General features: G+C 35.6%; 1 protein-coding gene across 5 annotated transcripts in view; it reads right to left on the bottom strand.

Moving 5' to 3' along the window:
* The window catches only part of mctp1a (multiple C2 domains, transmembrane 1a), a 183,612-nt gene that overhangs the window by 103,997 nt on the left and 64,890 nt on the right, over window positions 1-14,725 (bottom strand). For all 5 annotated transcript variants that reach the window (XM_051893527.1, XM_051893526.1, XM_051893529.1 and 2 more), the window contains exon 2: window positions 5,352-5,469. In XM_051893527.1, coding sequence (XP_051749487.1) covers window positions 5,352-5,469 — 118 coding nt within the window. The remainder of the gene's footprint in view (window positions 1-5,351; window positions 5,470-14,725) is intronic.

The following is a 14,725-nucleotide window of genomic DNA, read 5'->3' as shown; positions in this document are numbered from 1 at the left end:
TTATGTTATGACTTCAAAACGCTTTTTACTAAAGTGCATGATTTGTAAACAAATATATTTTGGACTTGGCATCGGTTAACCAGCTCCATATGTTTCGCTTTTCTGACATAACAAGCTTGCTCGGTAGCTCAGCTGATACGGAGTTGAACTTAGGAGGCGGAAGCCTTGGGTAAGAATCCGGGGAAAAATGAGTCACGGTTAAAGAGCTCAAAGATGAGAGATCAAAACAAGCTTAAACATGCTCAATTACAGATGCTTTTTATGTCACATTTGTTAACACTATTGGGTAAGTTTAGGTGTAGTGTTGTTGTTGGTATGTTAATAATGGAGCATTACACTTTTAGCGCCACTCACCGGACAAAATTTCAAATCAGAACTGCAGTGATTCGTATAAAACCAACGTCATAAAAACGTACCATATTCACATTTATCTGTTCCGGCAAAAAAAATGAACATGCTTTTAGCGCCACTTAGTGGACATTTCACATTGAAACTGCAGTGATATGTACGCAATGGTACGTATTTTGCGTCTCACGAAAACGTTCCCACAGGTTAGTTTTTATAATGAGACCAGGCTCACACTTACACACAAACTGACCAGAAACCGCAACGTTCAGATGCCATCTTTCTTTTTTCTAGCTCAACTGTCACGGATGGAACGCATAGGATTGTGGGATATTAAAGGCAGCGAAGGATACATCTATGCTGCCTTCAAAAATTGATCAAATGAAGGTATCTCAGGAAACAGGAAGTGAAGCTAACATTGGATTCGGCCGTGCCTTGATGCCTTTCTACCTTGGAATGAGTCCTCCGAAGGCAGCATTAGCATTTTTAAGTTTTCGGATGCAGCCCATGCCTACATGTCTAAATGCATTGAGTTCCTGCCATGTGATTGGCTGATTAGATATTTGCATTAACAAGCAGTTGAACAGGTGTACCTAATAAAGTGGTCGGTGAGTGTATAGTGGTTAAAACAAATGTGACAACTAATGCAGTTTAGCGTCACTGATGTCAAACATGTCAATGCATTTCCATGTGAATTGGGCTACAGTTGGAAGACAAGAGCAAATGAGTAAAATTTCTGTGTTTGTGTGTGTGTGTGTGTGTGTGTGTGTGTGTGTGTGCGCGTGTTCCTTATAGTATTTGTTAGAGTATTTATGTTTTTTCTTTTTAGAGCTTGACTGGTCTATGTATGCTTTTGTTGTTAAAAAAAAAAAAAGAAAAAAAGAAAGAAAAAATGTTTGTTATTATGTCCACACTAAGGAGTAATAATTGCAGTGATTTGAGTGTGTGTTTTTACAGGCAGGCAGACCACCAAGACAAAAAATGCAAATGTTAAGTCACGAAACGCTGCAGTATAATGAGCAATAATAGTAGAGGAAGAAGTGTGTGTGGTTTCACAAAATCAACCCTCGTCTCTCATTAGATCAACACACTGAGTGTAATATTGCAAACACGACACACTATACCACGCAATACACTAACATTGCAGCTGTAACTTCAGAGTCTCGAGCCCGTGAAACATTCTGACAACAAGCAAGACAATCATTCAGCAAAAGTGGTCATTTTCCGATTATTCTGACACATTACATTTATAATATCACAATAACAGAGCTGTTGGACGATAAAAAACAACTAGAGGTGCTTTACATGTCGTTCACTTCCTCCACACAAACATACACACACTCACACACACACACACACACACACACACGTACACACACCATCAGATCATTAACAGATGCTGACAGATGGATTTCAGTGCCAAAGAAAGACAACAGGAAACACCAAAACTGATGTTATAATCCTGGATTAGCTCCTGCCAAGCTGTCCACACCAACCTAACAAGCACAAAAATCATCCATAACTCAAGGTTAAAACAAGCAGAACACACAGAGTCTGCAACCCAAAAGTAAGAACAGACTCAACACTCTCATTCATCACTGCTGCTGCTGTTTGTCTGTTCTCAGAGCATGTCTGTACGGAGCCCCGCACATGACATGCAAGAAAAAATTAAATCGTGCACACGATTTACTATTTCGTTCCCTCGATTTACTAAATCGTGCACACAACTTACTAATTCGTGCCCTCGATTTACTAAATCATGCGCACGATTTACTAAAACGTGCGCACGATTTACTATTTCGTTCCCTCGATTTATAAATCATGCACATGATTTATAAATCGAGGGAACGAAATAGTAAATCGTGCGCACGCTTTAGTAAATCGAGGGAACGAAATAGTAAATCGTGCGCACGATTTAGCCTACTATTATTATCCTGTATGTCATGTCTGGGGCTCCGTATGTCTGTTTCTTTCTGACAGTGAAATGAGGGATCTAAGGGATCATAGAAGAAGGATCATGTGACACTGAAGACTGGAGTAATGAGTGCTGAAAATTCAGCTTTGCCATCACAGAAATAAATTACACTTTAACATATTAAAATAGAAAATAGTGATTTTATATTGTAATAATATTTCACAATATTACAATGCAGCCTTGGTGAGCATAAGTTACTTCTTTCAAAAACATTTTAAAAAAATCTTACCGACCCCAAACTTTTGAACAATAGTTTATAACTTTTTTTTTTTTTGGTTACTACTACCACTAATTAAGTATTTACTATTCAAATAGTTCCTCACTAAAACTTTTCAATGATATCTCAATTGTTAACATTAGTTTATGCATTGGATAACTTGAACTAACAATGAGCAATACATTTTACTGTATTAATCTTTGTTAATTTTTTCATTGTTTCTTCATGTTAGTTCACAGGTCATTGACTAATATCAACAGTTATAATGTTTGAATTTAAAGATGCATTTGTAAATGCTTAAATGAAAATTACGAATATTAATGCTGTAGAAGTGCTGTTCATTGTCAGATCCTATTAGTTAATGTAGTTAACTAATGCTAATAAATTAAATCTTGTAAACTGTTACCATTTCCTTTGATAACCATCATAAATTCTAAAACTGATGAAAAGTGATAAGGAGATGGTTATTGGATATTATAACAAACTTCATCTATTTTACATGAGGAAGAGCACCACATTTACTCCAGTATGCCACATCCAATGAATCTACAAAAAACAGAACCTAGATCTCAAACGTCAGAATATAACAAGCTTAAATTGTCAGTCAGATTTACTGAATAGAATGTGTTTGTGTGCTTGTCACTGAAGTCAACTGGAGTCTTTTTTTCAAGCAACTGCACAGCAAAATCCCCGGAGTTAAATCAACTCTGCTCAGAGTATATGGTCCCACTCTACACTGTTAAAGCAACACTGAAGCAGAGTTAAAGTTAATGAGATAATTAAGCAATTAATTAAGTGATGATTGAGTATTAGTGATGAACACCTGCTGTTAACAAGCAGAATAACTGAAGAAAAGAGAAACACAACTGACTTTACATTAGCTGATTGTACCTAATTAACAATAACTTAAGGAATATTAATATTACTGCTATAGGCCAGGGTCACATTGGAACATTAGATATAATCTGTTGAAACAACCATTGGGTATAAGAAAAGCACATTAAAAAGAAAATGTATTATTATGATTATTATTATAACTAGGGATCTCGACCAGCATGCACTTCTATAGCCCATGGCTGGGCTAAGCACTGTAAATACCACAAAGCATGTGGAAATCCTTCAGTAAAGCACATCCTGTTTGATTAGACAGGATAAACACAGTGGAAATGAGAAGCAGCAGTGGTCACTGACTTGTAGAGAGCGCCTATTCGGTTCTTAATAAACATGCTAATTTCATTCTTGTGTCTAGATTTATTGAGTTAATCAAAGAGATGATGATAAACATTGGAATGGTAATTTATGCAAGTCAATGCAGAAGCCACAGAGCAAAGTTTGTGTTTGTAAAGTAAAACTTGCGAAATGTATGCAAAGTGTAATTTTAGCTATTCAAATTTTAAACTGCATCACATGGATGAATGATTTTAATCTCAGCCGTGTCGTTCTGTTGTCGTTGGAGGAAAGCGTGAGATTTTTTGTCTCAGGATTACTCAGGATCCCTCTCAAGGGAGAGCATGACTGACTGTCTGACTCACACACACAACAGAAGTTTGAGTCTCTAGGGCAGGTGAGCTGCTGTGGTCTCCGCTCATTATTTTAGAGAGCGTGTGTCTATTTGGGTGAGTCAAAAAGAGAGGGAGACAGAGGGAGTATGAACGGATCTGCTGCACCATCCACCAGCCCCTAATGAGGCCATTACTGCTTCAGCCTGTCCCTCTGCCATTCAAAAGCACTAATGCCCATCCTCTCACATGACACCAGCAGCACAGAGCAGGTCTGGAGTAATGGGCAGGAATGTAAGAGTCATTGTCTGCAGAGATACACATGAGTCAAGGTGACAACAGCAGAAGATCTATTTAGCCTTGAATATTTCTGTTTGTTCACTCTGTAAAGTTTATCTCTCAGAATCAGAAAACATCTCATGTTAGCAGGACAAAAAGAGTATATGGTGCCACTCTACAGAGTGTTAAAACAACACTGAAGCAGAGTTCAAATTAATGATTAATTAAGCAATTAATTAAGCGATGATTGGGCATTAGTGATGAACACCTGCTGTCAACAAGAATAACAGAATCACTGAAGAAAAGAGAAATACAACTGACTTTACATTAGCTGATTGTACATAATGGGCAGGAATGTAAGAGTCATTGTCTGCTGAGATACACATGAGTCAAGGTGACCACAGCAGAAGATCTATTTAACCTTGACTATTTCTGTTTGTTCACTCTGCAAAGTTTATCTCTCAGAATCAGAAAACATATCATGTTAACAGGACAAAAAGGGGGCGCTATGGGTGCATCTATGAACATCCATAGTGGTTTTGGTTGAGATATAAAGAGATTGTTCACCCAAAAATGAAAATTCTGTCATCATTTAGTCACCATCATGGCATTTCAACCATGTATGGCTTTTTATATAAAGATATTTTGGGAAATATCTACATGTCTACATTGTCTAAATGTCTACAATACATACATACAATAGAACTGGTCAAAGGTCACCAAAACTGTTTGGTTACCAACATTCTTCAAAATATCTTCTTTTGTGTTCCATAGAATCAAGTAAGTTATTCAGGTTAGGTTAGTAACGATATGAGGGTGAGTAAATGATGACAAAATGTTAATTTTTGCGTGAACTATCCATTTAACCAACATCATGAATTTCACATTGAAATACATTGAAACCAGTTAATTAATGATGAACAGTAACAGTGAATGTTGGGTGGTAAAATGCAAAAAGCAGCTCAACAGAACCTCAGAAATCTGGAAAAATCAAGAACAAGAATAGTAAAATGAATGTGGTGAAAAGGGCACATACCTCCCCTGTCCCTGATGGCCAGATTATTGCCCTTCTTCAACACAATGTCCAGTTGATACATTCCTGGCTTTGAAGGGGGATGAAGTTCTTCATTACTTGCTTCCACAATATTGATGCCCTACAGGGGGAGAGGAAAACAGTAAGGTGGTCAGACAGGGGTACGTACACACTGTACCAGGATCTCAAGCACACACTTCAGGGAGTCTATACCCAGTTTAATGTTTAATGTTATGAAGACTCCCACCACTATACCATAGAGCAGCTCAAGAGAACAGAAATAGCTCTGCTTCAAGGCTCCTTCTCTTAACTGTAATATCCAGCAGCAGAGAGAAGAAAGGACGTTTGCATTTCACTTTGCCCTCAAAGTTATATAATCATTCAGCCTCTACCATCACAAAATCCTGACCTCACAACCTTGAGATGTTCAAAAGAGCCACCGTCCTCACTTGCCTTTCCCTTCCGGGAAACTTCAGGCTATAGTTCTGTGAAGGTCTGGAAATGTTAATCCTCTGCTTATGTTATCGTTAGAAGACTATTTAACAGTTACCCTGCCTCTGAGCAGGTCATCAAACCAAAAAGTATCAAAGAGAAACATTAAAACCCGATTATACTGCAACAGAAGATGGAATGCTAATTTCCAGATGACTGTAGGGCTAACCATTAGCGGCTTGTTGATTTACACTGTTTTCTGCGTATTAAAAACAGAGCTAGATTGTTACTCAGCAAGAACTTATTATCTGAAGCTCCTCAGAGTTTACAGTATTTACCACTGAGAGAGTTTTTGCCTCTATTCATCTTCGTTGCGGTATTATCTTGCACTATCAGCAGCATACTGTATGAAATCTGCACCTTTATATTAAAAGATCAATTACTCTGCAAACTTCCATTAAAGTGCTGTCACCAGTTTCTTGTAATAAGAAATATGCAGTGTAGTGTACTATGTGTTGCATGCTAATAATCTTTATGAATCAAGGAGATATTAGTATACAGTAGTAAATTACTTTACTGCTTTGTACCCTCATAGGGCTCTGGGCACAGTTTGTGGTGACTTGGCAGTACCTCATAAAGCATCTACATCCATGCACACTTGTGCTTCCAAACACCAACACACACACACACACACACACACAAAGCATTCACAATATGATAAACTACATAAAAGTGCTGGTTGGCTGCTGATGCCGTGTAATGTGCAGTAAGGTTTTTTTCACAAATAAAAAAATTAACACAACATACAACTACTTAAAGGGTTAGTTCACCCAAAAATGAAAATAATGTCATTTATTACTCACCCTCATGTCATTTATTACTCATTTTCATTTTTGGGTGAACTAACCCTTTAAAATAAAACTTAATTTGTAGTTTGAGTGCTACATTTAATTTTTCAATTAACTTTTCACTCAAATGGTTATGGGGTATGGAATATAATATAATTTGTAATGAAAAAAATAAATAAAATTAGAAAAGTACAAAATGAAAGCATCTGGACCTCACTGTATGTTTAAAATGTTTTTTAAACGCTCATATGAAATGAGATGCAGTCCTAGAAAAAGCTGGTTAATGCTTGGGGCAGTTGTGGCCTAGTGGTTAGAGAGTCGGATTTGTAACCCGAAGGTTGAGGGTTTGAGTCGGTTGGGGCTAGAAGGGATACAGCTACGGCCAGATTGTCCTACCAGGGCTTACTAGGTATGTGCACATCAATATTGCATCATTTTTGTCACGCTGAATAACAATTAATTAATTACTGCATTGGCATTATTGTAAGGGTAGGTTTAGGGTTGGGGTAGGTGTAGATGTTAATAAAACAATGTGATGATTGCAACAAAGGTTGGGAAGACAAGACAAAGCAATTTGGAAAGGGAGAGACAAAGTGTCATATTCACCAGAACCTACAATATATTACACCTCTGTGTGTAGTCTCTGAAATTTGCATTCCGATGCAATGACAATAAAAGCTTGAAATTGAAACACTCAGTGCAGAAACAAACACATTCATATCCTCACTGCCAAGAGAAGTTTATTTTCATCATCATCTTTTTTTTTGTTTTGTTTTATAAGAGTTCATCTTGAATAAAACAGCACCCTGACACTACTGTCACTCAACAAACACTGTTTATTATTCAGTCTTAAAGAATGACAAGAGGTTTGGAAGGTAATTGTGCCCTCAGGTCCTTGTTATTGTTGTGTTTTAGAATTTCATTTCCGTTTCAGTTTGCTCATTATGACAGTTTTCTGGTGTCTAGCCATAGCATGGCTTTAGGAGCATTAGGGATATGAGCCGAATCATTAAAAGTTTCACATCAGGAAGTTTCAATCATATTTTTTGAGTCACTCCATTATTAAGCATTAGACAATGGCAGGCCTCAAAACTATTTTAAGATTATTTATGTAATTATATAAAGGAGAACATAAGTGGATGATACAGTAAATAAGTCAAGTATTAATCCACTGCAAATGGACATGTGGGCTTACAACAGTTTCTGATTCACAGTCACATGTTAACATACTGTACAATGACGCTGAAACTACTAAAATTATGCTATGATTAGGACATTTTTCAGAAATGTTCACAATATAGTGCAAAAAGATGATTATGAATATTTCAAAACAGACTGATCTCCTCTGAGAACTAAATCCTGAGTGAATCAAACATATCCCTGAGGGCTGCATTTAACCTTCTAACATTAAGTCAGAAAATATTCTGAAAGCTGTGTAGTGTTTTGAAGAAATTGTGTAATCACTATTTATTTTTAAATTCACCCATATGAAATAATATGTGAAATCCCATTTTATGTAAAAATATAGCATCTGCATACATGCATACATAGTGCAACATTTTAAAGGTACACTGTTTAACTTTGGCCCTCTAGCAATTAACAAATCTACATACATTTTGTGGAAGATCATAGTTTTGGTTGTGATTCGGCTCTGCATGACTGTGCCGATGAATATGGTTAACCTACTGCTCATAAAACATTCACTACTAGGCTTAAGAAATATCACCAGTTTATATGGAAAGGATCTCAAGCTGACTAGCTGAAGATGTTATTGTAGCTATACCCATTAATAGACATGATTCTTCCTTGAAAACAAATTCCAGCACAGCGCTACAACAACCATAATGAAATCCCAGGTGAAAAAAAAGTACATTTCTATAATGTACTTAAAGTGCTCTATTTTCGTGCACTAATTTTGTACTTAATATACTAAAAAGTCTTCTTTAGTACTTCTTCAGATAATCTTAAGAACATCTTAAGATTATCACATTAAAATGATCATCACATTAAAATGTGCTTTTAATATACTATCTCTGTATTTAAAAAATGTATTTAGTTACCACTTGTAGTATATTTGAATACATAGTGTACTACAAGTTGTAACTAAATATATTTTTTAAATACAGAGATAGTATATTAAAAGCACATTTTAGTTCATATTTCATGGTGTCTCAAAATAGCACAGTTGAGTACACTTAGATGTTCTGAAGATTATCTGAAGTAGTACTAAAGAACAATTTTTAGTATATTAAGTACAAAATTAGTGCGTGAAAATAGAGCACTTTAAGTACATTATAGAAGTGTACTTTTTTTTCACTTGTGATGACCCTTCACAATAGATAATGCTTTACAATGAACTCTGTTAAAGAGCTCCATATGGCAATTTATCTGTTCAATAAAATGTCTTACTAATACTGTTGAGTAATAAAAAACGGCATCTCCATGTTGCTTTTACAACATTTCAAATCCCTCAGTTCTTGCTATCTCAAAAAAGCCAAGCCAATGTTGATTCTCGTATTCTCATATTATTATGAGCTCTGTCGCATTCTCTTTTTGCCAGTAGACTCTCTTCTGTTTTTTTGTTTTTTTAAACAGGTGATTTCATAGTTTTTGAGTGTTCCATGTCAAACTTTCTTGCTCGTTGTGACAACTAACCTAGCAGGAGTAACTTTTCTCTATGACAAGACATGCATGGGTGAGTGTACGCAATTTCCAGTGAAAACCATCCCGTAAGGTCTAAAACACTTATAACAGGCTTACCATAGTGAATCAGGGTAAGACAAAACACATTTTGGAAGGATTGATGATGTATTGTTTTTATTTAAATTTTAATAATTGTCATTATTTAAATTTTATTAATTTTGAACAAAAATTTTTATAGTGTAAGTCTTATCCATTTTACATCATCAACATTTCTTTGTTTTAAATTGTTTAAGCAGAAACATGTATTTCCAGGTTTAAATACAATACCTAGAATATATTTAGTCCTTTAGTAGATGTGTTTGGCAGTTTAATGCAGACACTGGCATATACATTTCAGCTTATCATATCATTTAGTCCACTTGCCCCTAAGGTCAGGCTTCATTATTAGCCGACACACCTGTGGGTTTTTGCTGAGAGGATCATTTAATAGAGACACTCAGTTTAACCTTTGGATGATATAACTGTCCTTATAAGGGCTCTGGGCTGCATCTCTCTGAATGATACAGATTCCTTTTTAATCCAACCACCTCAAACTACATTCTGCTATAAATGCTTTCAAATGTGTTGCTACTTTTATACACCTATTTATCTCCCCTCTGTAGATTCTGTCCTGAAATACATTAACAAGTAATGTCCATTGTAGGAGCTAATGAGCTTCTTTTCGTATTTTAGAGTAACCTGATTTGACAATAATCCAAAATCAACTGAAACAATGTCTATGAAATATAGACTATAAAACCATTCTTTATCATGATTTACTGGTATTTAAATTGTTAAACTATTGTTGCAGTTTGAGAGACAGTAAGTACATTCCTCTTGGATCTATTGTTTACACGTTACTCACACGAGTCAATAATTGCCAAGAGCAGCTACAAAATAAACACTTACTAAATATGGCAATCCATAAAGATAAATAAAAGCTCCTTCTCTTACCTTTCTCTTATGTCTCTCCAGGGTCAAAAAGCATTTAGCGGAACTGATCAGAGCTTTGCATAATAAGCGTCACTCATGAATAAGAGATGACGGTGATGAAGTTTCAACCTCTGGAGTCTTACATACAGTAAAGAGCTTATAATGACAGGGATATAGGATATTCCACTCCACAGGTATGGACATAATTTCACTGGACAGATGGCACGGGTATGAGAGGGGTCAGAAGTGTCATTACGGTAGGATGTAAAAGAACACAGTATTTGAGATTTAAACTCTGTATGTATAATTGTGGTAATCCGTGGTAATCAATATACATCTCAACGGATTCCAATTCTGATGTTAGTGTTTATTTTGGTGTGCTTTATGGCATGAAAATGTATGTTTTTTAATGGTTATGATTTTTTTTTTGACAGTATTCAGAAAAATATACAGAATAAATGCTTCTTATATCAGGGAACACGAATGAACAAACAAACAAATGAACGAGTTAATAAACAAAAGAATTAATGAACATTCCCTGTGTGCACAGAAAAATCAAGCCAACTCAACTTTAGGTAGACATGTCTACATGAAAAAAGTAAATAATTAAATAAAACTATTATTATTATTATTATTATTATTATTATTATTATGTTTTGTCTCAAAACTAATGATTATTTGTTGATCTAATCCACTTATCAACAGCTATGTTTCCATCTGCCTATTTTTATGTGAATTTTGGGATATTGCATAAAAAAAAAAATGCTGGATGGAAATGCCAAGATGCGCATAAAATCTAAAAATGTGCATAAAAAAAAGATTTGCACTCAATTGAGGCAGAACATTTTTTTTATCCGATAAGAAGTCATGCGCATAAACTATGATGGCAAAACATTTACTGAATAAATCCCTCAATATGCAACAAAAAAAAACCCAAAAAACAAGTGACTTCACCTCAACAGTGGATGTGACTGGATAACTGAACTAACCAGCTGACCAACTTCATTGCACAGCATCTCAAATATTAGTTTGGTCATCCTGAAATGCCTGCGCCAAAGTCTGTCATCAAATGGTTGGGTATAATGACCAGAACTGTCTCACGATTGCGTTCCCAAACATGAGGTATCCGCCTCCGAATGCAAGTTAACATGACAGCGTTTATTGCGTTTCGTCAGTGCACACTTAGGAGCAATTAATTTATGATGTGCGAAAAAAGAGCCACAGTGGCTTCCCTGATTCCAGCAACATCTATTTTTATTACAGATATTTGCGCCAATTTTCCACAAAGTGATCATTTTGTACACATGAACACATGGTTTGGAAACGGTGCTTTATTCGCAAATGTTTTATGCGATAATACAAGTTAAAAATCATAACTTTGGATGGTAATTTTTTTCACTTTTCCTGTCGGAATAAAGGTAAAAAGCCTTAAAAAAAGAAAACAAATGGCACTTAGATATTTTAAAGTCCTATTAGACATGCTCCATCTACAGAATATTGTCGCTAACCAAGCACATCCAAAGTGAGATTATATCACCTGAGCCAACTATCTGTTCTGTTTATATGAGACTGCCAGCTCAGTTTACAAAGTGTCTTTGTAATGGTTCTGTCACAACCATTTCAGTGGTTTACTGGTAAAAGTTTAATGACACTGATGATTGATGTGAAATATGTGAATTTATGGGAGCTTCTTCACAGAGGTATTTTCCATTGGGTTCATCACTGCAGAGTTATCACATACATGGGATTGTGTATGGAGCAGCATGAAGTAATAGATGTGCTCTTATTTGGCTACAGAGGATAGATTTGTTTATTTCCACACACTGCAGGTGGCAAGAGATAAATTGCATTTGCATTCGTGTCTTTTTTTTTTAAGGTTAGCCAGGAGAGGTTCGGATGTAGGTCATGCTAATGGAGGTGTACAGAGACCTGGAATTAATACAGTTCACCAAAAAAAAAAAAAAAAAATCGGTCATTTACTGAACCTCTAAACCTATATAATTTTATTTCCTCCACAATACAAAAAAAAGGAAAAGCCCGCATTCAGTGAAAATGAGTGGTTACCACAGCTATTTAGCTCCAAAATGTGCTATATTCCAAACTTTACCAAAGTCATACAATAACTTTGTGTGAACAGACCTCAAAATAAGACATTACTACATGAGCGTGAGCAAATAATGATCATTTTTGGGTGAACTATCCCTTTACTCTGTGACACTATTCACACATTAAACTCTCAATAATGCCTTTATATAAAGTTCATGTTATAAAAATGATAAAAACTCAATAAAAGCAACAACATATCTAACAGTGTACACTTTCCTTTTCCACTGTGTAGGGAACAATCAATAACCGCGTAACATCAAAAAGAGGACATGTCTGGACTGTCTCCAATAGTGTCTCAATTCTATTTGACTACCATGATTGATAAATGTGACAGAAATATAATCAACATCTCTGTTAGAGTGGCAGGCAGCCATCTGGCTAAGAGCTTTGGATAACAACAAATGTGTTGTGGGTCACTGCAGTAATATAAAGTTGCCATAGAGTAAAATATGTAAACACTGATAGATTTGTTTTATGATATAAAGAAACAAAGGTGCCAATACAGTGGTACTTTGATATATGCCACAGTACTAAATCATTATCATATTCATATATCACGGTATTCACACAGTACTCCAAGTTATAGTATTTCAAACAATACCATAATAGTAAGGTACACTCTTAGAAAAATATGTTCTATACAAAACCCTAGGGTTCTTGACTCAATTTTAAAGAACGCTTTATGACAAAAGGGTTCTACATAAGGAGAAATGTCTTAAATGATTGCATTGTACTTCCATGTTTAACAGGGTTTTTTTTTTTCTAGTGATTAAGTATGTTTATGAGCTGTTTAATTCTTAACATTTAATTAAAAATAAAAGTGAATTAAAACAAAATTAACTAATTAACTAAATCTATAAAATTATGGAAACCCTAAAAGGTTCTATATAAGCGACTGACAGAACCCTTTAAAAGTGACCTATTATGCAAAATTCACTTTTACATGGTGTTTGAACATAAATGTGTCAGCAGTGTGTGTACAGAACCACCCTATAAATGGTAAAAATCCACCCACTCCTCTTTTTTAATCCCCAAAAATCATAAGCAGTGTCTCAGAACAAGCCGTTTGCATATTCTAGCTTTTGTGACATCACATTGCTTAGGCCCCACCCACAACTGCTGATGGACTCTGCCCTTTTAGCATAGACCCTGCCCTAAGTGAGCTGTACACAGTCTGTCATGTTTATCTCCTCGCCAGAGCATTTAACAGCATCATTCAAGTAAGAAATCTATTCTTATCAAAGCTACTAAAGTTAATTTTTTATTCAAGAGCAGTGAGTGATTTTCTGTTTTTCTTTTGTTGTTTGATTCATATTAACAGTATATATATAGCAGTAGGTAGTGTATATTATGCTGCTGTCACTTTAATACACAGATCTAGTATACACATGCGATTTCTTTTCTTGCTGCTTACGTTCACAGACATAACTGACTGTGTTTATGTGAACTTTGTGTGTTTTTGACATAACCTTGTGTGTAATTGACAGTTTAAGAGCAATTACACGTAAATAGAACTTAGTTTAATACTCACGGGACGCGCCATCTGGCAGCTCTCTGTGTGCATGCTTCGGGTGTGTGCGCTCAGAAAACCATATAGCAGAAGTTTAGACTGATATGACTTTAAAACGCATGCAGATAATAAACTTTCATGATGATGAAGAACTGCTGTAGAAGAATTTCTACAAAACAAACAGCGACTCATTATTGGCTGGCTCTTGTGTCAGCATCACACGCATGCGTCGCGAGCCGCGTTCTGACGTAGAACCTGGAAGAGCTGAACGTAAACAGCGTATGAGAATGACACAGAAGAGAAGATATTGTTGAATAAAGTCGTTATTTTTGTTTTGTTTTTGCGCACAACAAGTATTCTAGTCACTTCATAAAATTAAGGTTGAACCACTGTAGTCATGTGGACTATTTTAACAATGTATTTAGTACCTTTCTGGACCTTGAAAGTGGTGGTTAAATTGCTGCCTATATGGAAGAGTCAGACAGCTCTTGGATTTCATCAAAAATATCTTAATTTGTGTTCCGAAAGTCTTACAGGTGTGGAATAACATGAGGGTGAGTAATTAATGACAGAATTTTCATTTTTGGGTGAACTAACCCTTCAAGCGCTTCCCCTCAGGGGAATCCCCACCAACATTTTGAAGTGCGTTCAACTTCATCAAGTGGATGAGGGAAGTTTATTTGGACAGACCCTCGACCCCTCGATTTTGACCGAGGGTTCAGTCAAGAGTGATAATGTAGTGTTTTACTCTGACTAGTACCTTCAATGTAGAGGATTGCCTCAGCAGGATTACATCACCAAATGTTAGTATGCAAAATATATATTTTTATATATATATATATATATATATATATATAATTTTTTTT

Source organism: Ctenopharyngodon idella, chromosome 5, assembly GCF_019924925.1.
Source record: "Ctenopharyngodon idella isolate HZGC_01 chromosome 5, HZGC01, whole genome shotgun sequence".
NCBI lineage: Eukaryota > Metazoa > Chordata > Actinopteri > Cypriniformes > Xenocyprididae > Ctenopharyngodon > Ctenopharyngodon idella.
Note: the sequence above shows the minus strand (reverse complement) of the source record. Positions and strands in the feature narration are given on the sequence as shown.